The sequence below is a fragment of the Artemia franciscana genome, chromosome 5 (assembly GCF_032884065.1).
Source record: "Artemia franciscana chromosome 5, ASM3288406v1, whole genome shotgun sequence".
In the NCBI taxonomy this organism is placed as follows: Eukaryota; Metazoa; Arthropoda; class Branchiopoda; order Anostraca; family Artemiidae; genus Artemia; species Artemia franciscana.
In genome coordinates this window covers 19542640-19568068 of record NC_088867.1, presented here as the reverse complement: position 1 = coordinate 19568068, position 25429 = coordinate 19542640, and the positions used below count along the sequence as shown (strand labels likewise).

At 35.3% G+C, this 25429-nt stretch overlaps 2 protein-coding genes across 4 annotated transcripts in view; both read left to right on the top strand.

Moving 5' to 3' along the window:
• Positions 1–5513, top strand: part of LOC136027066 (polypeptide N-acetylgalactosaminyltransferase 5-like) — a 63762-nt gene extending 58249 nt beyond the window's left edge. For 2 of the 3 annotated variants that reach the window (XM_065703996.1, XM_065703998.1), the window contains exon 10: positions 1152–5513. In XM_065703996.1, the coding sequence (XP_065560068.1) occupies positions 1152–1346 (195 nt within the window). In that variant the 3' untranslated portion in view covers positions 1347–5513. The remainder of the gene's footprint in view (positions 1–1151) is intronic. The other variant, XM_065703997.1, reaches the window with a different exon arrangement.
• A 5189-nt stretch (positions 5514–10702) lies between these two features.
• The window catches only part of LOC136027692 (sodium-dependent multivitamin transporter-like), a 52823-nt gene continuing 38096 nt past the window's right edge, over positions 10703–25429 (top strand). Inside the window, 1 exon segment of the mRNA XM_065705141.1 lies at positions 10703–10915. The gene's annotated coding sequence lies outside the window, so the exon portion shown is untranslated.

The window sequence follows — 25429 nt, the reverse complement described above, 5'->3', positions numbered from 1 at the left end:
GCATTCCTTGGCTCAACCAATGCCAGAATGTCATAAATTTTGTCTTCAAAACTTGAAACAGCCTTGAATCTGCTTGATTAGGACTATATAATAGTTTCGACAAGACGGGTAAAAGAGATCAATATTATCACTTGGCTCGTGAGTATCTACGAGTTCTTGTATTGAATAGGTTGCAGCTATTCCCACATATGTCTGGTTTAAAGGCAGGTACTCACTTGAAAGGTAAGGATTCATTCGGTAAACAAGCCAACACTGCAAATATAGTCTAGTTCCATGAATTTAACGCAACATCATTCACAAGTTTGCTAACACTTGCCTTTAGGGAATTAAGAAGTGGAAGCTCAGATTGAAAAGCTGTATTGAAGTCATTAGAGAGGCCAAGAGAGTAGTCCATAAGTTCAAGGTATGGCTTTGTCAACCTGCTTTGTAGTGTTGACAAGATAAGGTCATTGGTTATATTTGGGTCGTCAAACGTGGTTTCCATGAAATTATGAATAGGAGCAAGCCGGTGCTCAATAAGCCTCTTTATGCAGGTCTGTCGTGGTGGAAGAATTGAGAGTGCTTTGCATCCAAAGAACTTCTGAAATTTGGCATACTTATCTCGCCTGGAAGCACTCCTGGAAAAGTGGGCATAGATATTTCGTACCAGGTCTTCTAGTGTCTTGGAAAGTGACAAGCATGCATAGGATGAACATAAGTGAATAAGATGGCACGAACATTTCACATTCAAGATATGAGGCACCATGGCTTTCATTAGCGCTAGTAGTTAGTAGTATCTGCACAAAATCCAACAATATTTTGCCAGGGAATCGAACTTTTTTCAATGACTTGTTTGATGCAGTTAGTCAGACCCTCAGCTGATCCATCACTACACTTAATTATGTCCAATACTTCAACATGAACTTCTAGATCTTTCTCACTAAAAAACATTACAATGATGAATTTTTCAGCCTATTGTTTGAAAAAATCAAACTTTCACTGAAAATCCTTACTTTACCCCAGATTTCCCTAAAATCTTTACTTTTCCCCAGATTTCCCTTTGTCCCTATATTCAAAATGAATATCCCTAAAAGAAGTGATTTCACCCTAAAACAGGGTATTCTCCCTAAATGTGGAAGCACTGTTTATAAACGAGTCTCTTCTATTTACAGACGTATGATGACTCCACGGGTTCAATTCATCACATATCTTCTGGGCGTTGTCTTTCTAAGCCTGAAATTAGGGATGTTACGTTACCCGTGTTAAAGCGATGTGATGGTTCGAAGGGGCAACACTGGGTGATGAAATCCAAGTTTAAATGGCAAGCCGGTCCTCAGTCTGACCGAGATGAGGAAAACGCTCTGTGATAAATTGAAACAACTGATAGATACTTTAGGCAAATCAAATACATTCCACTGTAGTTGTGTGGGTCTGTTCAGTGCTCACGATAGTCTATGGTGTGTGCCAAGAAAATAGTTCCTCTTAAGGAAACACGCCATTTAGTGAGATCAATTTGTTGTTGATATTTTAATTTAGGGCTAAATTGAATAGGGTTGATTTATTTATGCGTGATAAGTTCTTTGAATTTTTTTATTGAAATGTATTTTCTTTTGAGAGTTGAGAGAAGTTGAATTATGCAGATATTTGGTAGTTTCTTTGTGTACTTCTTACTTGATATGTTTTTTTTTCTGGATATATGACAACCTCAAAAATTGCATAAATTGATAAAAAGCTTAAGTTTTGTTGAAAGTGAATTTTATTCCAACAAAATGGATATCTTGAGGAGAAAATTGATAAAGATTTTATTTTGTGGAAAATCATAAAGTAATACCGTTAAATTTGATTAATGAAATTGATTTAATCTCACTATACTTCCTTGTGAAAACTTTTTTTTGTAACTAGTTCATTGAAATCTCAAAATTTACATTAATTGATAAAACTTTGTGAAAACTTTAATTCTGTTGAGGATGAGTGAGGATTTGTGAGGATTTCGGGAAAAAATTGCCGAATTTTTTATTTAAAATAATAAAGCAAGAACGTGAAATTTCTTCCGCGTGAACAATTTTTTTGTGTAAATAGCTCATTGAAAATACGAAAGTTGTCTTGATTGGTAAAATTTTATGAAAATTCAGTTTTTATTGAAAAATAAATTTTCTATCTGTAAAACGGGTTTTAGGGGGGAAAATTATGGAAAATTCTATTTTGCAAAAATAACAAAGAAAGAAGCTTGGAATTTGATTAACGTCACGTATTGCAAGACACCAAATAGTCTGTTTTGTTCTTATGAACTTTAAAACAGGACATTGCCGACTGACTAGGCAAATGCATTAATTGAAGATACTCATTTTTATATTACAAGCAAACCTTTAAAAAATATTTTTGCATGAAATTACAGGATAAACTGTATTTCGTCATTCATGTGAACTTTCTATTTCACTTCATTATTTTTCATAACAAGCTCATTGGGATTTCTAGCAGCAAGAGGGGATATTTTCATTTTGGGGATATTTCCTTATTTTTCGGAAAATATGGCAAATTATCTCAGACTCACAACTGTTTATGAGTAATTTTAAACTTGGTGAATTGTACATATTTGTAATCGCATAAAAAGTGAATTCTTTTGATGTGAAAAGTGAATATTGTAAGAAATTTTTTTAGAGCTTTGGTTTATATTAGCACCGGCTGCTCTTTACTCACAGTTTGTCACCGCTAGCTTGTTTCATCAGCTCATTTTCCCTGCCTTTCAAATGGAATACTAACTCCAAGTTGAAATATTCTTTTTAGCCTTTTACACGTCTGGTAATTGCTGACTAAATACTTATACAACTTTTGTAAATGAATAGATTTTCATAGCATGCCAAACCCGCGAATAAGAGATGTTTCAGCTTTCATGTAAAACATCGGTACTCTGAATAAAGGATGGGAAATTTTTCTCCGGAAAAAACTCGTGAAAGTTTATTTTAACAAACACCTTGAAGGGAGGTTTAAGTATATGGGGGAGGAGTTTTACAAAAAAAGGAAAAGAGCCGTATGTACTCTCTGGTAGTGTGTTAGTGTGCAACAAAGTGATGAACTAACTAGGTAAAGCGAAGTTTTGCCTGAGGTAAAACTTGTGAACCAAATGAGTGCATCATCTTTGGATTCAATGAGTGCACAAATGAGTGTATGACTCATTATCTAGGAATCAGTGTGTATATTTGAGCGTAGATACATCCTGTCAAAAGCCTGTCACGTTTTAACGAGATGTGTACATGCACAAATATATGAGAAAACTTGGTGTTTGTCGAAGGGCCATAGCCCTTCTTACTAGTAAAATACTTACTATATAACTCCTACATGAAAATAAAGGTGAGATGAATATTTGCTATCTTAATATAAAGCCTTGATTGAGTATGAATGAAACTACCCTGCCTCCAGACGGGCTCAGATTTAAACTATTTCATGATTTTTCAAAAAGGAAAAATAAAGCGGCTAACGAGAAATTATTAGTTCCTAAAGAACTATATGCTATCCAAAACTGTGTTTTACATTTCAACAATGTGAGTTAAAATCCTGTAACATCACAATTTGGATTTTTGCTATACTTTACATATCTATTGCCAAGATTTCCTTTTTTTGTTGCTAATCCCCTTCCTTTTTTGGGCCACGAAAAGCTAAACCAAAGAAAACAACCAGTTTCACGTGTAGAAATATATTTTTTAAAGGGAAAATGAGATCGGAAAAGAATAAATGCATTTTACGTGAAAGAAATGCTATACGAAAAAAAATCCTCTTATTTTAACCTAACTTCCACTGTACAAATTGTCAAAAAGTAGATTGAACAAACTGCAATAGGAGTTTTCTTTTGATGCGAATCTTTTCATTTCTTTTCTATTTTTTTTTATTTGCCACGGTTTGATTGTTTTCTCAATTGTAGTCTTTATTCTTCTTATGTTTCGCTTTCCTTTGCAAAAGAATTTTTGAATGTGAAATCAGAATATTGTTTTTTACTGTCTTGATTTTATTTTTGCCATTATATCCTTTTTTTGTGAAATTGTTTAGCTTTTTGATGAAAACTAAAATCCCTTATCCTTATTCTTGAATAGAAAAGCTGTACTGTTTCTAGAAACTTTCCAAATATACTCACCAAATAAATATTTTTAGCTCGGCGGTTAAAAACTTAACGAAATATTCGTTGCCATAAGCTACAATCTGTTGAATTAATTAACGTGGGGGTCGGCTTACTGGTCAGCAATCAATGAATGTGACGAGTAGTTAATTAATTTGTCAGTTTGGCAACTAATTCATTAATTAAGGCGGTAATTAGCCGACTTTCTTGCAAAAATGTTTTGTTGATGCATAGAAACATCCATATCGCTAAACAATTGTATCGACAAATTGGTAAATTAAGTTGGTAATTTTATAACGATTGTTTGTTGGAAAGTATTTCCTCTCAAAATTGAAGAATAGTAAAAAAAGGATATTGTTGTGGAATTTAAGTACCTACCGATGGTTCTCATCTTCGTTTCCTGGTCCTTAATCCAGGAAATACAATGGAAAGGAGGGGATGGGAGTCATGCATTCTGTGCTTTAACACATCTTTCCTGTTCACCTTCCCTGGGTTTATCCAGATACTCATTTGGAGCTGGATTGACTCTGGATAAGCTTACTGAGTCGTGCCATTGACCTTTGGTCCAAATCGAATAATCAGTGACGCCAGGGCTCGAACCCCCATCCCGGAGAACCTATGATTACGAGTCTAGCATGCCAACCATTCAACTAGAGCTGCTTAAGAATGGCACCATATAAAATTCAACAAAAGATTTGAAACATGATTTAAGACTTCAAAACATGTAAACCAGTGCAATTATAATTTCCTAGAAGGGAAAATTTGCAAAATCGTGATTTGAATTTGCGTTCAATATCCGTCAGTAACATGTCGCTTTGCAATAGATATTCAACAACATTTTTTTGTTACCTCATGGCACACACTTATAACATTGGTACTAGCAATTTTTGCTAGCTTTAGTTCTTACCTGAGTTCTAATAAAGATAGTCTGAAATTTTGTTTTATTACTGTGCTATTGGCGTTCTTTAGACATTGTAAGATGATTATTTTTGATGACTTCTATGATTATGGTAGTTAATTATGAAAGAAAGGAACAACATTTAAATATGTATATTCTATTCAGTTTACCCGAATTCTCGATAAAAAAAAGTCAAAAATTATATTATAAGAGTTGTATTTATATTTGACTGTTTTCTCTACCTGGTTCTTTTTCAATCAGTGTCTGTTTTCTACTACTATTGCTTTTGTTTTTTCTTTTTACAGTGTTTCTTTTCTATTGTTAATTTGGTTTGGCTGTTCATTGTGAGAGATCTTTTTGATTTTGTAATAGATTCTTGTTGATTTTTTTTCTTTCTATTAAATCCGTTACATTTTTTTTACTTTTTGGTATATGGTGTCGGAATGTTTTGGCTCTGGATTTTGATATTTGTTGTATTTTGTTTATTTTTATTGCAGCTGATATGATAAAATTTACGCTGGAGCAGAATGTTGAGTTTTTTTCTTTTAGGAAGGAAGTGTTAGTTTAAAAAAAAGTTGCTGAGATAATTTGCAAAGTGTGGATGCTAATGGTGGATGCTATTTTATAATAGCTTTCAAAGACTACCTACGTAGCCGTGCTAAGCTTAAAACATATGTCCCAGAACTCTACTGTTAATAATGGATATTTATTATTGACAATCCTACAAATCCCCCCTTCTCATGGGTATTAATTTGTAGCAAAAATATATTTTGCTGTGTATTTTTTCTAATGCTGCTTCAAGAGTTTGATATCGTCGCAACATTTTAGTTATTTAGTTCTGTAAAGAAGACTTATGGATCCGGTGGTTTGGTGCTCTCAAATTTCAGTTACTTAGGAGCAATAAATTGAATTTCTCGGGACTTGGAATTTTCATCCTAGAGTCACAATTAAACAGAAATTATGAAGTTACCTGGTCATGTTTCAAAAAATAAAATTAATCAAATCTGAGCTGACTGACTATTATTGGCAAAAAAAAAAAAAAAAAAAAAAAAATGTAAAACAGTTTCTATTTGCATAAACATAAGCTCTAAAGAAGGTTGTTTTGAATGTGTTTCTGCTTGATGTTCCGTGCCTAGACCTATAAAAGAAGGATAAGATAATTATTTGTCCATGAATTATGCAGGGTCAGTATACATTTAAATTTTCTGTTTCTATTGATCACCTTTTTTGCACGGATAGCACTGATTTTCCACTGCACTCTTTTTTTCCTTTTTTTCATTCTTCACTACAAGTAGAAAATCAGAGAAAGGTTTTTAAAGGCTCGTTTGAAAGGAAATCGCTCTGTCTACGTATTTTTGTAAGTACTAAAACATCTCAAATCTTAAAAGATTAATCTCAAATGATCTTAGAATAAAACACAATTTAAAAAAAACTGCATCTCCATGTGCAAAAGGATATCATATTGGTCACAATGTCATATTTAAGTGACTCGGCTGCTTGATTTCTTGGGGTTCTTTCTTTACTGGATCCACCTAAAGAGAAAAATGTTGTTTTTTCCTGTGTGGTTGTGCCAACTTACATTCTCTATTGATTTAAAGCTATGTATAAGACTATTTAAGCTATTTATAAGACATCCTTTCTAAAAGCTATTTACATCCTTTCTTGTGCTTCTTTTGTCTTTCATCAGCTTCGTGGCAATCTGTCATTACAGGGTGCCACTCGTTTGGGACTTTTAAAAGGATTCTTAAGGACCATCTGGGTTGCAGCGGTAGCTAGCAACCTAGTAAGAGACAATCACGCCCCATAGTGAAAGTCAGATTAAAAAAAGAAGTATGCTATTAGAACCGTCCTGTCCGAAACCCCTAAATAGGAAACTCACCGTCCCTTGGCTTGAAGAGCAAAGGAAATATATTGGCTTGAAAATCAAGAAAAGTGGCTGAAACCACGATATTCTGTATATAAGGTATCTCTTTTTTTTCTCTTTTTTCTTTCTTTATTTTCTTCCTCAGATAGCTTGGCACTGGAACATCGTAGAGAGCTGTTTAATCTTTGAAACACTTCATTTTTCAAAATATTTTTCTTAAATTAATTTTGTCGTTTATTTATAATTGGCGTATTTTTATTGTTGGTTAATTTAAGAATATTTGTGAATGACTTATTTAAAATTTAAAATACTTAATATGTCTTTTTAGTTCTCTGCGAAGGTCTTTTTTTCCAAAACTATTTTCTAAATTATTTCATTGAAAATCAAGGTTGAAAATAGGTGTTACGCTTTAAGACAGCCTTAGCTTGTATCAACTTCCTTTGAAAATTTGTTAATGGATACTCCTACGGAAAATAATTTGGGCTTCAATATTATGGGATCTTGTCTGGGTGCTAAAAAAGATCGTGTTACCTTCGGAGGCATATTTAGACTCTTTTAGTCAAATTGGCTCCCATATAATTTTTGTCAGGCACCACGTTTTGTCATAAAAGGCGCAGGTGGCCAAGAAAGGCCTGGGAGGGGAACTATTTGCCATTCATTGATTTTGACCCTATTCAAAGGCCCTATTACTCTTGGTTTCCGTTCGAATGAGACCGTTTCAATTTCCCGCAAGGACGATATGTGCCCGATTTTGGGAGAGACGACGGCATTAAGCATTTTTGACATAATAGACCGATTGATAGTCCACTCGCGTTTGACAGCTCTTCCATGTGCCGAGAGGATAGGTTTCCAGATTGATTGATTTTCCGAGACTGGGGCTGCTGAATTCTGGCACAGTTAAGGCTGAGATTAGGATTGGTCATGTTAGTACTGCTAAAACGATAAATTCCGTTTTTTCTATTTTTACTTGTAGATTGTTCTTCTGTGTAGGGTCACTAGGAAGCAAAGGTTTTCTTGTAAATCCCTTAATGTGCTGCTTAGGAGCGACATTTCATCTGCATGGGAAATAAAACTGAGATCCTCTGGAAAAGATATCCCTTGAAGAAATCTATATTAGGAATGAATCCCAGAGTTGAAGATGATAGGGTTTAGAGCAGACACTTGACGAATTTCCTTGAAAAGTTCAATGGATTCAGAAAGATTTTGCTTGCAGTGTCAATCGATTTCCTATCCCAAAGCAAGACCGTGGTTCGTGTGGGAGCAACAATCATGGAGAACTTGGATAATGCGATGGTTCACGCAAGCAGTGGCTTTTCCATCAGTGGTGTAATTTTAACAAAATCCTGGAGGAAGGGCAAAGCTGGAGCCAATTTTTCCAAATCCACTAGAAAATGATCCGTATATTTCCATAAAGGCAAAGATGTACTATACAAAACTGACCCGTATCTCTGTATGCTTGAATTATGCGGACTTATCTTAGTTTTGACAAGATTTTTGCAGAAACTAGATTTTTGCTGGGGGGAAAAACTGAGGTCTGGGGAGCAAACTTGGGTCTGAAGGGTACAGATTCGGAGAAATGATCCAGCCCTATTGCTACTACCATGAATCTTCCGATGGTAAGTGTTTTATCCCCGGAAAATCCCCCCCCCGTGGAAAATTCCCAAGATGACTACTCCTGTATTTACTACCCCAGAATAAATACTCCAACCAAAACATTTCTACCACTACTACTCCTACTGGAAGTGTTCCCAGTAATTAATGTCAGCATAACTAGGAACACTACTGCTACTGCTATTATCACCACTATTTTTAATAGCGATTACTGCTATTTTAAATGTATAATACAACGACTGCTATTGCCTACACTGCTGGTACCTGATGTTCTTGTTCTTCGCTATCATTAAAATGTCAAATCCCTCTAGGAATCAAGATTTGTGTTGAAGTGCTGTATACCCTATATAGCAATTAAACATCAGTTATGGGGGTCAATTTCGTTGATAAAACTAAGAAGTTTTCGCACACTATATACAGAATTTGTGCATCCAAATAGAGTTTTTTTTTTAAAGAAAAAAATTTATAATCTTTGAAGCAATCTATTGATTTTCGAAAGATAATAAACACGAACTTCAAAACATAATTTTAACAAATAAAATCTGACGGCCGCCCCTCAAAGAATTCTAAAGAAAAATGGGTATTTAAATTTAAATAAATTGGAATATATTCTGAACAGTGTTTTCTTTTTTTTAAGTTCAAATCACTAATGTTTTGGAAGAATAATGATTCTCCGCAAAAATACAATATATAGGTGACAATTAATTTAGTTTTACTATTTGGAAAGAAAACTTTTTTTCACCACTGTTTATTCCCTGAAAATCAATTCCATTTGAAGGCATAAGCGATTGATAACCGAATAAAACCTTCAAAACATCAATTGGCAACATTTCAGGCACTATATATAATTTCCAACGACTAAAGACACATTAGTCTTTGGGGGGTAGTTTTTGGGGTTGCAGCTCAACTATTTTTTAAACTTCTGCAGGTTTTGGGTTTGATCATTTTGTTCATAATAAATGCTTCTTTTAAATGTGACTTAATTTCAGTAACGTTGGTCTTGACTTTAGAGTCTTGTGCCACGTCCTCTATTTCTTTTCTTCTTTTTAATATCGTTCTGTAATAATAAAAAAAAACACGTTTGGACACTAGAAGAGACGAGGGTAATGTTAGAAAAAGGTACTTAAGTTATTTTCCTATGAAACTCAACCGAAGTCGCCTTTTTCAAATTTTACCTATTCGCCTAGATCAAGTCCGCAGGTCATGAAATCTCCGGAAGGTTCCATAAAAACAGGTATTTGAACCTCCATACATTGTTGACTCGATCGAAGTTAACAAAATCAGGAGGGTTTTCTTGAACTTTTTTGTCCATCACCGTAGGTTGCAAAGGTATCGAACTGAAGATATTCGGGGTCTGTGCATAGTAATAAACCACAAGCAGTATAACCTGTTTTGTATGCCATAGTTTATTCTGTTTCTCTTAATTTTTAAGAAATTCCATCGAGAATACTCTGTGGGATTACTAGGGGATCATCAAAGTGTACATTGTTTCCAATGTTCCTAACTGCAGCCCTTTCCACGCTGTCCATTTTTCCATAAAAGATAACCAAAACTGCTTGCTAATGATACGAAAGTGAGATTTTGTCTAATATTTGTTTACTCTTTTTTCCTATCTTTTTGTAACAAGGTTCTTATTTCAGTCTTCTTAAATAATTTTTCTTGACATAGGTAGACATTTTAAGGTATAGAATGCTTAAATAATAATTTATTCTTGATTCATAGCTAACCTATCCGACTAGGTTAGGACGAAAAAAAAACTCGAAAAATTGCGTAACAGAATTCTCCAACTACGGTTTGTCGCTCTAGAGAAGTATGCTAACTAAGTTAACTATCAGCATAGTGAAACCGACGGTAAAGAATAGGTTTTATGCATTAATAGGTTGATAATGGGGAATAAAAAGCATATTGTGAACTTAAAGTAGTAATTTAAGCTTATTAATTAGGTTTCTAATTATGGTTTACTAACTGAAACTATTTATACTTTGAAATCAAATATATTTCGCCGCTTTGATTTTATCATAATATTCATGAATGGATTTTGTTTTAAATGTCTGCTACCCGTGGAGAGATTTCGCTATTTCCGGTATGGGAAAAATGTTGAAGTTATTTTTTGCAACTGGCCTTCTATTTTAGCACTTTTATCTACCTTAACAAATGACTGAGTATCTCCTTAATCCTTTTGTGATAAGAGTTTGAAGCTTTGACAATGAACAATTTACTTACTGTTTAATTTTGCGGCTAATCAAGAGATTTAATGCGACCTGGGCACTTTCATTTTATTCTGACTTTAGTGGCAATTCCGGTGTCAGTAATAACTTCGCTACAGGCTCGAAAACTAGATTTGAATTTATAGCCGAATTTGGTAGTCAAAGTAGCACGGATAAAAAAGTTCTCACTTGAAACATTTTATCGTTGCTTCGCTTTCATCCTGATTGCCAAATAAGGATAAAGACTGGTATGTTTTCTATTTGTTGTAATTTTTTTTATTTATTTTGCAATAATTTACAAAACTGAGTCGATACTCAGGACACAAAATCCCCATCTTCCCCCTCGAAAATATTGCATCAATAGCCGATGGGCTATTATTGTCCCCTTGGGCGTGGTATTTTGGTTCAGGGCTCGCCTATCTCTTGTTTCCCTTTTTAATTGAGCCTTTCTTGCTATAGTTAAGGTGTGCACCATTATTTCTCCCATCCCGTTAACCCCACCGACCAGCTGTGGACTGGCATTTGGGCAGGCAATGCTCGTCCCTTAAAAGAGAGGGTAGAGCCACTCACCCTTCGCCAAGCGGAACCAGATCCTCAGAACCTTTAACGGCAACATAAATTATTTTTTGTCAAATTGAATTTCCCCTCAGGCGATCTTTTCTTGCGCCACAGTGGGTGCTTCCTATTTCCAGGTAGATAAACCCCTCTCTATTGGCAGTATTTTGGCAGCCCTTAATTGCTTCAGTCTGTCGAATCTCGGCAGCCTGTTCAGCTAAACACCCTGCCTCATGGTCAGACACTGGGCAGGATGGCCAGCGTGGCTTGACGGTGACTGGAATTAGCATGAATAGGCTACCTATTTGCAATTCGTAATAAATCACCATAAATTAGGCTTGAAAATAACGAGTTAAAATCTTCGGAGATTTCTTTCGAGGTAGGAAAGCAGAAGCTTAAAAGAGGGTCGATTATACAGGAAGTGTTTACCAGAGGGTAAGTCTTGGCCTGCTTAATAGTAGTTTCACATTGACTATCACAAAAGGTTCGTAAGAATGTAAGCTTGTTTCTGATTGGTGGATTATTTTTAGCTGACGAGAAGAGACTATTTTAAATGTGCAAGCTGCTTAATATAAATGACAAACAGAAAAGATGCTGTATTCTGTATAGATTATACAGTATTCTTTTTCTATTGAGAATTGGTTAAAGACACTGTTGGGCCAAATTTGTCTGTTATGTTGATTGCTATGAATGCATAATGTCAATAAGTCTAAAACTGACCAAATTTACATAATACGTACTTTTATTTTTGAATGACTGCCATATGTAAGAATAAATGAATATTCTATTTACATACAAGATTATTTTTCTAAAAGTATAACTCGAGAAGTAGAATTGCATGATGTTTATTCACACACATGGACACTATCTTGTTTGTCCGTTATTCTTAGTATACATAGTCCTAAAGATTTCAGAATTAAGCCCTAAATCCATGTAAATTCCCGTCTCAATATGACTTTTGATCTAGACATTGTTGTTTATTTAAATACCACTTCTATCATTATTTAGTTCCCAAATCAACAACTTATGACGGGTTTCTAGCAAAACTATTGTTTTTACTAGCAGTCTGTCCTTTGCTCTTAAAGTGTAAAAATATTAACCTGTGTTATATGTATTTTAATATCACTTACTTTATATTCTATTTTTATATGACTTTTTGTTTGTTATGAACCAACTGGTTATTTGGGAATATACATAAAGAAAAGAATTTGAATGTTAACAAATGCAGGGACGCCTCCCGGAACCGTTTTTTTGGGGGGGAGGGATAAAAATTGATAATCTGAATATGAAGTGCCCATAAAAAGGGGAAAATTTAGGGGGGAGGGACAAACCCTCATCCCCCTTTGTGCATCCCTGGTCCAGTGCTTTGACCATCCCCAAATTTATTTGAATTCCCCCAAATTTCTCCTAAATAATATTAGGCTCTGAAGAATCAACCCAAAAATTAATGCCCTTAAATGCACGAATGGTAGCACAAAATTCGGATCGTGAACTACTGTTAACATTAATTTTCAAAAGATCTGGAGAGCCCAATTTTTTCGAGGAATTTTCGGGAAACCTCAAAATTCGCAGATAATGGAGGCAATGGTAGAAACCTCTCCGCATTAGGTAGAAAATGTGCAAAATTCTCATCTCCCCATTAAGTAGAATTTTTTGTGCAAAATTATATTAATTGGTAATTGCAGGTTACCAAACCCCTCATTGTTTAATCACTGCTATGCCAAAGACTTGGAGTATAACCAGTGGACCCTATAAACATTTCCTTAAACAGTCGGTAGTCATGTTTTACTTATGCAAGGCTTTTAGTGCATATAAACATCATTTGGCTCCTTCAAATTACAAATTTTTCTGTTCATAGGCCTTCTTGTTTCGTAACTACAGCTGTGCTGATGATCCAAACATTCTGTTCTCCATAAATAGTTTTTTTCCGCCTATGAATGATCGATGCCAGTGAAACCAGAAGCTGCAATCCCATTGCAGAAATACAAAGCTGCAATCCAAACTCAAACCCCAAAACTGCAATAAATAAATCTTTCTACCGCTTTTGGCACAAGAATTTATCTTGAAAACTCCAGGCTAGGGTTTTAAATATACAAACACAGGTTAGGGTCTCTAGCCTGTGCCCATTTGTTTCTTTTTGTTTCTAGAGAATTTTTTACGCCAAAATTTTGGAAAACTCTCTTTTTAGGCATTTTTATTTACAAAATAGATAAATAGCGGCAAATCCCCCTTCCTATACATTGAAAAATATAATTTGCCCCTTCCCTGAATTCTTGTGAATTGATACCACTGAAATATACTACTAGTATATATACCTACTTATACCTACTTATACCTATATATGTAGGTATAATATACCTACATATTTGGCAAATTTCTCTTCCAATGGTGTTAGCAAAATTTCTTCTTCTGGTGTTAGCAAATTTTTTTCTCTTCCAATATTTCTGTGTAATAAAATACATTTATATTACTCTTCCAAAAAACTCAACAGGTCAGTAGTGGGGGGGGGGTACAATAGCCCCATGAAAATATCCTTATTTGGGCTCTAAAAATTGCCTATAGCCCTGTGAACACAACCTTATTTGAACACTAAAGCTAACCTATAGTCCGGACTCTACGCCTGAGGCTTGCTCTGCTTAAATTTCAGATGAAACTACAGAGGGTGCATGTCTTTTGCACACTTCCATGAGAATCTCATTTGCATATAACTATGAGGTCCTATCAACTAGTCTTAGCAACCAGATCCAATATAAGGCTCGATTTTCAACGTAATTCATATTAGTAAGACAGTAGAATTCAGAGAGAGAACAGTTTGAATATAGTCTTTATCATGAAGCTTTTATTGAACAATACATATTAGCAAAAATGACTAGTTTGTTTACGCTTTTAGAAGTTGACAGTGGAGTTGGCAACAACAACAATGACATAAAGCCACGAGGACCATACGTAACAGTAGAAATTACAAGAGGATTTTTACTAAGCCTTGAATGGTATGATATGTATGCAGTATATGATATATCATTGAGCAAATTCAAATTGAAGGAGCAGTTGTGTTTTGCAGCATAACTTAATATAATGCATATACATAGACTTTAAGCTGCTTTAAATGCAATAGTGAAATATAACGAGGGCAGTAAGTTGAATCAGTAAGTGAGAAATGAGTAGTATATTGTGATAAAAATGTTTCATTTTTCTTGCTAGATATTTTTAGTAGGTTACCGTTCTTCTAGAGATATTCTCAAATTAGAAATAATCTTAGTTATTCTGTTGTCAGCTATGAGAGAGGTAAGATCATTCGATTACTCCTCTCTCTCACTCTTTAGAAAAGAAGACTCTCTTTATCAATCGTAAGTCAGTTCAGTTTTGTAGGTGAGAGATTCACCACTGAAAAAATGTTCTATACATGTCCACTATGTATTTATACACTGGTATGAATGCATACACTGGTTGATGTGTATGATGAAAAGTTTAAATTATGCAATCCGTGTAAATTGCCTAGAGGATATGCAGTATAAATTCAAGATTGTAATTCCTGACTTGAAGAGATTTGCGACTCTTACACTAGAGGATTCCAATGCTGCAATCGTCACTACGATAAATGTGATCGGTGGGAGAATACTTATCCCGGTATGAATTTAAAGAACCCTAAACGAGATTTCAATTCATTTCTAAGAGACTGGTTTCGTCGTGGCTTGAAATCGCTTTTGGAGGAAGAATCAGGTGTACGCTTCCACTGTTGAAATAATAAGCAAATTCGGTTTCTACGTCATTTTTGTGAAGACAATGGCTGCTATGATTATTAACCTACTGATTTTTATTTGGCTGTTACAGAACGTGATTATCTATTTGAAAACTCTGTATGTGATATTGCTTCAAATAAGCAAATGGAAATATGTGAATTTTACACTATGAATGAGAATTGTATTATTGACTTCACAAAGAGATACAATAACAGTGAAGTTACATTATACTGTAGAAAATATGGCCCTGACTTTGCACATCAAGATCAATATGCAGTGAATTCAGATGACCTAACTTCATTAGTTGTTCTCGCAGCTACCTATACGCAGATGAAGAAACCTAAATAGGAGAAAAAAGCCATTTTTATGTATATACATTTTTATTAATAAACAAATGACACTGAAATCAATATCATAAAGGTATGAAAGTACATTCCGGAAGTCATTTAGGTGAGGGTTGTCTTCGTTATTGTGGATAAATTCATTTTAAGTGTAGCCACAACATCGGAAAATGCAATATAGTAGTGCATGAAAACCACAGCTTTTATTCGTTAAATTCAGTACTCTCTTTTGGCTTTGAATAATAGTTTTCTCTCTGCTTTCAAAAAAATTGTTGATGTGCGGAGTGTAGAATGCATATGGTAGGCCAAGAGGATAAAAAATCCTATATTCTTCGCTGTTTGAAAGATGCATAGCCAATGGCCTCTCTTTACGGGCGATAGACTGCTCTTAAAAATGATAATGGTATTTTTAACACTTTGATTTTTTTCAAGGAAATCCGATGGTATACAATAGGATTTGTATTTGGACATTTACGGATCCATATTAAGTACGCTGATTATTTGATTTGTGTTCTTGGTGTGAGGTCTAGTAGAACACTGCCTTCGGGAGTGATTTCCCAGTAAATTTCAACTTGATTTAATGAGATTTATGCAATACTCTTGAGATTTATGCACTCTAAACATACACCCCCCATTCGTATAATACTCAAATCTTTAGTGACAAAAAAGTCTGATACGATAACGCCATAAATTTTTGCAAACATTGTATCAGTTATACCATTTTCAAATAATTTTGAATCTCGATCTAGGGGTTGCATCGTCAGTTCCTACCGTGTCCTATAGGATTTATCAAAGGATAAATTTAAGAGTCGGATCCCATTTAATTTACATACAATGGATTGAAGTCCAAACATTTCAAACGTGTGTGGGCAACTCGTCCACGATCCTATAGCACTAGCACTTTTTACAAATGCCAATTTTGGTTTTGAGGAAATTTCACCATTTATAAAATGAAGACTCGATGAAGGTACGTGAATCCGTGACATCAGTGACAATCATTGACAATATGTCACTGATTGGTGATTGTAAGTGGAACAAGTAGTTTGATATTTTTCACCAGCCCTGAGGTTTTCCACTGTCGAAGCAACAAAACTCATAACCTGTTGCTTTTGCACATGAAGTATTACCGGAATGGGAGAAACTGTTACATCGGGTGATGTAGGAAGTTCCTTTCGTAAAATAAAATTGGATGGAGCAAGCGTTAATCTTAAATTCATCTTAATATTTAGTGGTAGCCATTGGAGTATATTAAATATCTCGTGATTTATTTTTCCAACAAAATATAATTCATTAGTTATCGCCTCTTTAAGTGCATCTGTGGTGCCAGTATCTGTCTTATATTCATTCCCATTGGCCGAAACCCTGCATTCCTTATATGACTTCGGTGTCATCAACATGAACTGTATATAGCTCCTATAATTTGAGAGATTGTTGCTAGTGCTCACCAATGCTCCATTTATGTAGACAATGAAGCAACAAAACTCATAACCTGTTGCTTTTGCACATGAAGTATTACCGGAATGGGAGAAACTGTTACATCGGGTGATGTAGGAAGTTCCTTTCGTAAAATAAAATTGGACGGAGCAAGCGTTAATTTTAAATTCATCTTAATATCTGGTGGTAGCCATTGGGGTATATTAAATATATCGTGATTTATTTTTCCAACATAATATAATTCATTGGTTATCGCCTTTTTAAGTGCATCTGTGGTGTCAGTATCTGTCTTATATTCATTCCCATTCGACGAAACCCTGCATTCCTTATATGACTTCGGTGTCATCAACATGAACTGTATATAGATCCTATAATTTGAGAGATTGTTGCTAGTGCTTACCTATGTTCCATTTATGTAGACAATGATTTGTCGAAATAAATTATGCAATGCACAATTTTTATAGGATATTTCGTCAGTAAGACTTGTTATTTCATTGATAGGCCCTTTGACTACCATATGTAAATCTATAAATGTGGAAGACATATCTACTAAATAGTCTTCATTGGAATAAATTTGAAAATGAATTTTTTCAGACAGCGGTTGTCTTGGGTAGAATTATTAATACTAACCTTGTTTTGCACTCACATCAACATTTTCTGCATTGAATAGATTTAAAGATGATGTGATTGATGGATCGGAATCCTTGTGTGGTAGTTATACCATTTCAGTCTAGGAAAAGAAATTCCTTTTTTATCTAATGATTTTCTTCCTTGGCTTCTTCTTCCTCTTATTTGACAAGAGTGATGTCTTTAGTTTCTGACCTGAATAGAGACTGATTAGTGATACGAGGATTGTAGAACATTTTAAACTTTTCTACTTCGTCGAGATTTCAATCGTTGTCCAAAGGATCATGCAGCGGACCTAAGATTTTCCAAAACACTTTTCTTAGAATCGTTAACGGAGCCCCAATCATGTAGTGTAGAGGATGCAAAATCCACGCCGGCCGGTACAATATATTATTTACCCAAAGATAGTGCAGAGCGAAACGACTTAGCAAGCCAACTGCCAATACCACAGCCTGACATTGATGAACGACCTTTGGAATAGTCCGTTCCATGACCCATTTATCTAAGACCAAGAGTCGCAACATCGCAATCAATAGAAGTACAAACAGATGCCATTTTTTCATTAGACACATTGCTATTGAACAGGTCAAAAATGACATATAATCACGGCCAAACCTTTTGACATTGCTAAAGGATCATCTAATTCAGTTCTTAATGTGAACTGGCAGACTTCCAAATAGGAAGTGTTAACAGGGATATAATGAAGATGCTTTATACTGTGATGATGAATTGGATCTTGACTGTTTTTTTTTGTTCAAGAACACGTAGAAGGGAGATGTTGCTACTACCAGCTCTTGATGTTTCAACGAATGAAGCGTAAAGAAATATACAACTGTCCAAGGAGAAACCGGGTGGGTAATCAGCGAAAATGACACAATCCATGCCACTAGTGCTTCCAGCATTTCTACCATAGATTATATTCTGTCTAAACCAAGAATATCTCTCTGATCATCGTTGAGAATAACCTTCTCACTGTCAATGGGAGAACTATCTTAGACATCGCTGTTTTCCATTGAATAGTTGAATTGAAAGGCACCATTTTTACCAGCAGTTATTCTTCTGTTGATAGCACAACACAAATCGTTCATACTACCAAATTCCTTGTATGGTAAAGGGACAAAAGGTTATTCACCCAAGTTCATTGTTTCTATCCAAATGCTCGCTAAATAGCGCCCAATCATGTAGTCTAACTTTTATTTTATATGTATGATCTTTTATCAGGATATCATATGTATTTTTGAGAATACAATCGATAAGAGCAACTTCATACTCGTCATTAAATTTAATGGCGGGTGAGAGTTTTTTCTAAAAACCACTTGTTTAATTCAAATCATTGTAGAGTGGATCAGAAATAATGGAAATGAATGTCACATAGAAATCATTGGGCACTGTTTATGTCTTTAACTGCTACCCAAGAATCAAGATCAGAGTTATATCCTAGCCAACAAAAAAGCAACTGTCTCTTCCCATGTGTGTACGACTCTTTGATATCTTTCCAATTTGATAGATTTCATTATTATTTTAAACATTTTGAAGTTCACAGTCATAACAAGAGCTAAGAGCTCATATGGCACTTGTGACGACGCAAGAAGAGCTAAGAGCCAAGAGCTCATATGGTATGAGCTCTAACAAAATTCTAAGAATCAATAGATTGAAAAGGAAAATCAGAGGCTGAATGCCGGTCAGGATTTAAAATAAGAGCCCTGAGTCACGATGTCCATCTAAGTATCAAAATTCATTAAGATCTGATTACCCACTCATAAGTTATAAATACGTCATTGTTTTATAATTTTTCCTCTCCCTTTAGCCCCCCAGATGGTTGAATCTGAGAAAGCGACTTTATCAAGTCAATTTGTGCAGCTCCCTGAAACGCCTACCAATTTTCATCGTCCTAGCACGCCCAGAAGCACCAAACTCGCCAAATCACTGACCCCCTCCCCCAACTCCTCCAAAGAGAGCGAACACAGTACGATTACGTCAATCACGTATCAAGGACATTTGCTTGTTCTATCCACCAAGCTTCATCCCGATTCCTCCACTTCAAGCGTTTTCCAAGATTTCCCCCAACTGCCCCCAATGTCAACAGATCTGGTCGGGATTTGAAATAAGAGCTCTGAGACATGAATTCCTTCTAAATATCAAATTTCATTAAGATCCAGTCACCCGTTCTTAAGTTAAAAATACTCAATTTTCCTAATTTTTCCAAATTAACATCTCCCCAGCTCGTCCAAAGAGAACGAATCCGTTCCAATTATGACAATCACGTATCTAAAACTTGTGCTTATTCTTCCCATCAAGTTTCATCCCGATCTCTCCACTCTCAGCGTTTTCAAAGGTTTCTGTTTCCCTCCTCCAGCCCCCTATGTCCCCGGATCCAATTCGAGTCGAAAATGGAGCATCTGAGACATAAGCTCCTTCTATATATATCAAGTTTCATTAAGATCCGATCACCTATTCGTAAAATAAAAACACCCCCAATTTCAAGTTTTCTAAGAATTTCGGTTTCCCCCTCCAACTCCCCCCAATGTCACAGGATCTGGTCTGAATTTAAAATTAGAGCTTGAAAGCACAAGATCCTTCTAAATATCGAATTTCTTTAAGATCTGGTCACCCTTTCGTAAGTTACAAATTCCTCATTTTTGCGATTTACCCCCCCCTCCAAATCCACCAAAGAGAGCTAATCTGGTCCGGTTATGTCAGTCCCGTATCTTAGACAGGTTTCTGTTCTTCCCATCCAGTTTCATCCTGATCTCTCCGCTCTAAGTATTTTCTATGATTTCCAGTCCACCCCCCAACTCTCCCCCAATGATGCTGGATCTGGTCGAGATTTAAAATAAGAGATCTGAGTTACGAGGTCCTTCTAAATATGAAGTTTCATGAAGATCCGATCATTAATTCGTAAGTTAAAAATACGTCATTTTTACTAATTTTTAAGAATTAATCCCCCCCCCCAATAGAGCGGATCCGTTCCAATTATGTCAATCACGTTTCTAAGACTTCTGCTTATTCTTCCCACCAAGTTTCATCCCGATCCCTCCAATCTAAGCGTTTTCGATGATTTTAGGTTCCGCCCCCCAAACTCTCCCAATGTCACCAGATCCGGTCGAGAATTAAAATAAGAGCTATGAGACACGATATCCTCCTAAATGTCAAATTTCATTGAGATCCGATCACCCGTTCGTAAGTTAAAAATACCTCATCTTTTCTAATTTTTCAGAATTAACCATACCCCAACTACCCCAAAGAGAGCGGATCCGTTCCGGTTTTGTCAATTATGTATCTAGGACTTGTGCTTATTTTTCCCACCAAGTTTCATCCCGATCCCTCCACTCAAAGTGTTTTCCAAGATTTTAGGTTTCCCCCGAATGTCAACAGATCCAGTCGGGATTCAAAACGAAAGCTCTGAGACACGATATCCTTCCAAACATCAAATTTCATTAAGATCTGATCAACCGTTTGTAAGTTAAAAATACTTCATTTTTTCTATTTTTTCCGAATTAACAGTATCACCAAAATTAATTTCTTTAATCACAGCCTTTATACTGGCATATTGTTCAAGAAATGTGTCAAGTGCAGTATGATCTCCTAGATGAACTTCCAAAAATTTAAAGTTGGACAGAGGTTGATGCGGGCATTGATTATAAATTTGCATGATTTTATCTAGATCTTGAATAAAAGCATCAGTATTTTTCAGTGTACAATATTTTGAAATTTAAAGCCAAATATTTCTTATCAATCCTTCGGCTAATGCAGCCTTTATAAGACTATGACTATGATAAAGCATTAAAGTATATTTCAAAAATATCTTCTCCCATGTGCATTAACAAATTCACTACCTCCATCCGTTTGAATTTATCGATAACAGTCTTTATCAAGAATATTCTCTATAGCAATAGTAACTTCAGCACCTCTCTTTGTTTGTGAGCATAGCGACTAAAAACACTGATTGCAAGTAGAGTACATTTGTAGGGTGTATTGTTACACCTTTGAATATTATAAAGATCTGCTTGCATTATATCCGGTGGGAAAACGGCCATAGTCTTTCAAAAATGATCATTACGAACCATAAGATTTCGATGTAGAATGTAACTTGGTTCCTTTTGTAGATAATCTCTCGCTAATGCTTTTTTAAGTTCAGTGACTCTGGAAAGTGTTGTGGGGGACCTTAGACTTCTCGCTTTGCCAATATTCTCAAAAATACGTTTCAAAACATAAGCCATTTTGAACCCAAACACGTAGTGTAATGTTCACTACCCTTACGCATAGTAGCGGATGGTGGGGGTGGTGATGCGTTGACTATCAATACGTCTTTGCTTTTGTCTCACTACCATCACCATTGGTGTGATGAAATTATTGCTTCTACTACAACTACTACTAGTATGAACGGTAGGTGTGCTAGAATTTTTCAAGATTGATTTTAAATCTTTATCTTCTTCTTTTAATGTTAGACTGCTAATTTGCTTTAATTTCTTTAGAATTTGTTTACTGGTAGTAAGACTTTTCGTGAAGATTAATGTATTTAAAAGTTTTATAGATGATTGTGAAAGTTTTATAGATAAATAGAAGAAGTCCTTTACGATTAGTAACCATATCATATATTAAATGAAGTAGATTATAACTTCTTCCTTGAATTATAATTAATTTCTCTTTGCTATCAACTTGACTGTTTTCACTTCTGTAAGAAATGATATGACGGTTTTACTTTGTTCACGATGTGAGTGTGGCAGTAGCTTTCCAATACTTGACAATATCGAATCTTTCTCCTTCGATTGTGTTGTTGTAATTAGAGAATCATGAACAAGTGAGTTTTTTTTATCAATAACACTTACATTGACCGGTCTCACGTGATAGGGTTTATGTTTGTCCACCCTTCGCAGTACATATTAAAGTAAAAGTAGTTTTTTTTATCATCGGTAATATCCTCACCATCAATGAATTTACTGAAATTGTCCTCAAAGTGCTCTATTGATGAAAAGGTGAGTTCTGTTTGTGTCAATTTGTAGGATTTAGTCATTTTTCAAGAAAAAAACTGTTTACAAGTCTTGCAATTATTGCCAGTAAAAGTATAAAAAGCTACCACCCGCTTGGAAAACTCGTTTTTTTTTTAATCCTTTGCTTTCTTTTTGCGAGCCAGGTAATTGCAGATTGCCCTCGGTTAAATTTAAGCAAAGTTCAGATATGAGATCAATGAATTCTTTGTCAATACCATGCTTGAGTATGGCTCAATGCCGGTTTTGAACTGCTTCGAATGGAAAATAAAATGTCCATTTCCATATAGTTTCTTCAGTGTCGTGATGTCAACTAATGACCAATTTTTACTGTTCACTGGAAGATATACGGTAATTGTTAAAAATATCTGTGACTACACGCATACATTTGTTTATTGAGAGTTATTAGAGAAGTTGAATCACGAACAACCCAGTAAATGATATATTAGGTATAATTCAAAACAACCGTCTTCATGCATTTGCTCTGATGAAAGAGATTGTGTAGAATTAAGGTTACGGAAATCAGTTCATGATCTGAGCGGGCAGCTAACAATGATAGCATTTCCAGTGACCATTGTTCAATGGGTTCAGCTAAATTACCAATACTCAACCAAGAGTTTGCCTCAATAATGTCGAACACATCAAGCCCCAGCATGAATTTTGCGTCTGCTGCAATAGCCTTTATTTTATCATATGTCTCTTGTCAAACACTGTAGCAATAATAGATTTTTGGGGGATTTTCTAAGAAATTGTATCCCGATTTTTAATTATTGTTGGTAAAAGTGTTGTTTTCCCGACATTGATGAACCACAAAGAAACGATCTGAACGGTGTTTACAATTCATGCATATTTTCGTCTTCAACAGCTGGACCACAACTAACTGTAAACTGTACTTGTCTAATGAATAAACTATTTCCCTATCAGTCCTAGTGCGATGTTCAACAATAACAACAATTTATAATAGTAAATTTTTTCTTTTATTTTTTCAATAAATACAAAATACTTTTAATCAACACAAAAAAACCACAAGTAAAGAATTCCCCAAACCTCTCGAAGGGCTCAGGGGCCACTGGTGGTGGCTGGCTGAAGGCAGGACCCCCTCCCGCTCCCAGGAAAGCCACGTGTGTGGGGAACAATTTTTTTATTTTAAAGATATATAAGAAATGCACTGAAAATAAAACAACTTTGCCTGGCATACACACGGATCATATTGATAGAAATATCTTCCTACCTCCTACTTAGTATTCCTATTTGAATTTAAGTGAGTTCCTGCCAACTGAGATGTTTTCTGTACTGCACACAGTCAATTCGATCCTAAATACGGTAGTACCCATTTGGTAGTAAGTTAACACCACCCTCAAGTACATAGACTTTGTTCGAGATGGCTAACATGGCGGTTTTCTACTCTAAGTGTGTAGTTTTGAAATTTTAAAGAAGGAATCTCCATGACTTTTTTGTAAGCATTCGTATCGAAATTATTTCTAATTCAGTGTTTATTTTTATTTTTAACATATTGTGTAGGCACCCCCTTGCAAACTTATTGGATATCTTCATTCTATGTTTGAACACGGTACACCTTTGGACCTGCATGCGCGCCATGAGATATCAAGTCACTCCCTTCTCGGATTTGAGCAACAATAGTTGATTTGGGGCTTGGCGCTTCAGTGGCTTTGGATAAATGGACTCCTTTTAATTGGTTAAGTCCATTCGAGAGCTAATGTGCTTACCATTTTCCAAATCATTTAATAAATTATCAGTTTATTTTTAATAGAAGTCAATCTGTGTCTCCATAATACACTTGGACCTCCTCCTCCTTTGGTCATTTGAGCTTGCACAGATTGTAAAAGAATGATAACATGAGTGTCTTAAAGTTTTCTGTAATTGAGCAGCCAGCAGCAATACTTTTGTATAAAATGGTATTTCTTTTTTCCTATGTAAGAGGATTATATAGGAGTCTTATGATAGTGAATGATGTGAAGGGATACGTTATGATTCGAGTACATTCTTTTGGATTGGTTACAACGCCACATTGACTCGTATTGCATATACTCTCACCCATTTTACCTAAGGATGAATTTAAAAGTTTTCGCTTCTGAACATTTACTGACAAAACTCGCAATAGAACATGATGAACAACAATATTCTGTTTCGGATCAAGGTTGGCAATAAGTTGTTGTTTAAAAGTATCCAGTGCATACCTGCATCCTCTACCAAAGAAATATTATGTGGACTCAAAGAGTCCTTGGTCACCGGTCTGCTTACCTACGGAAAAACAAATCCTTTACAGAGTCATGAATTTCCAAAGGTATTGTTGTGTATGTGTGTGTATGTGTGTGTGTGTGTGTGTGTGTGTATGTGTGTGTTTGTGTGTGTGTATGTATGTGTGTTTGTGTGTTTGTGTGTGTCTGTCCTTGTTGAACTACAGCTTTGGGAGTGGGGAGGGAAAAATAGCATCAAAGCATCCAGCACACGCAAAATTTTGCGGAACACGCAATATGTGTCCTTGTTGAACTTCAGATTCGGGAATAGGGAGGGGAAAATAGCATAAAAGCATCTAGAACACGCAAAATGTTTTATTTAAATTAAAAGTCAAATGATGTATATTTGCACTATGTGTAAAATGAAATGCTAACACTTTACCAGTTCTTACAAAATTTTGAGGTTGTACTTTTTGAGTGGTAGACAATATTGTCACAAACTGGATGGGGGAGTGGTCAGTGATTTTATTTACTGTAAATTGAAGTGCAAATATTGGTAAATTTAAAAAAGATTTCATTTTAAGAGGTGGGGGAGGGGAAGAGGGCTATAGTTTTAAAATATAATTCAGATTTAGAGGGATATAAAGGTGTGCAACGATTTCGTTTTGTTACTGGGCTTCAGTGTTTCAAGCAAACATTTCTTATAGAGGTCTGCAGACCCCGTGCAGAGGATGGAGTCACTACGAAAAGGCTGGATAAAATGGCAAACAATGGGGGTGGGGAGGGGGAAGAGTGTCCTAAAGTAGATTTCAATTGTTTAAATGGTCAATATCCAGTAGCAAATATGGAGATAGATATTTATGAGCGGGCAAATGAACA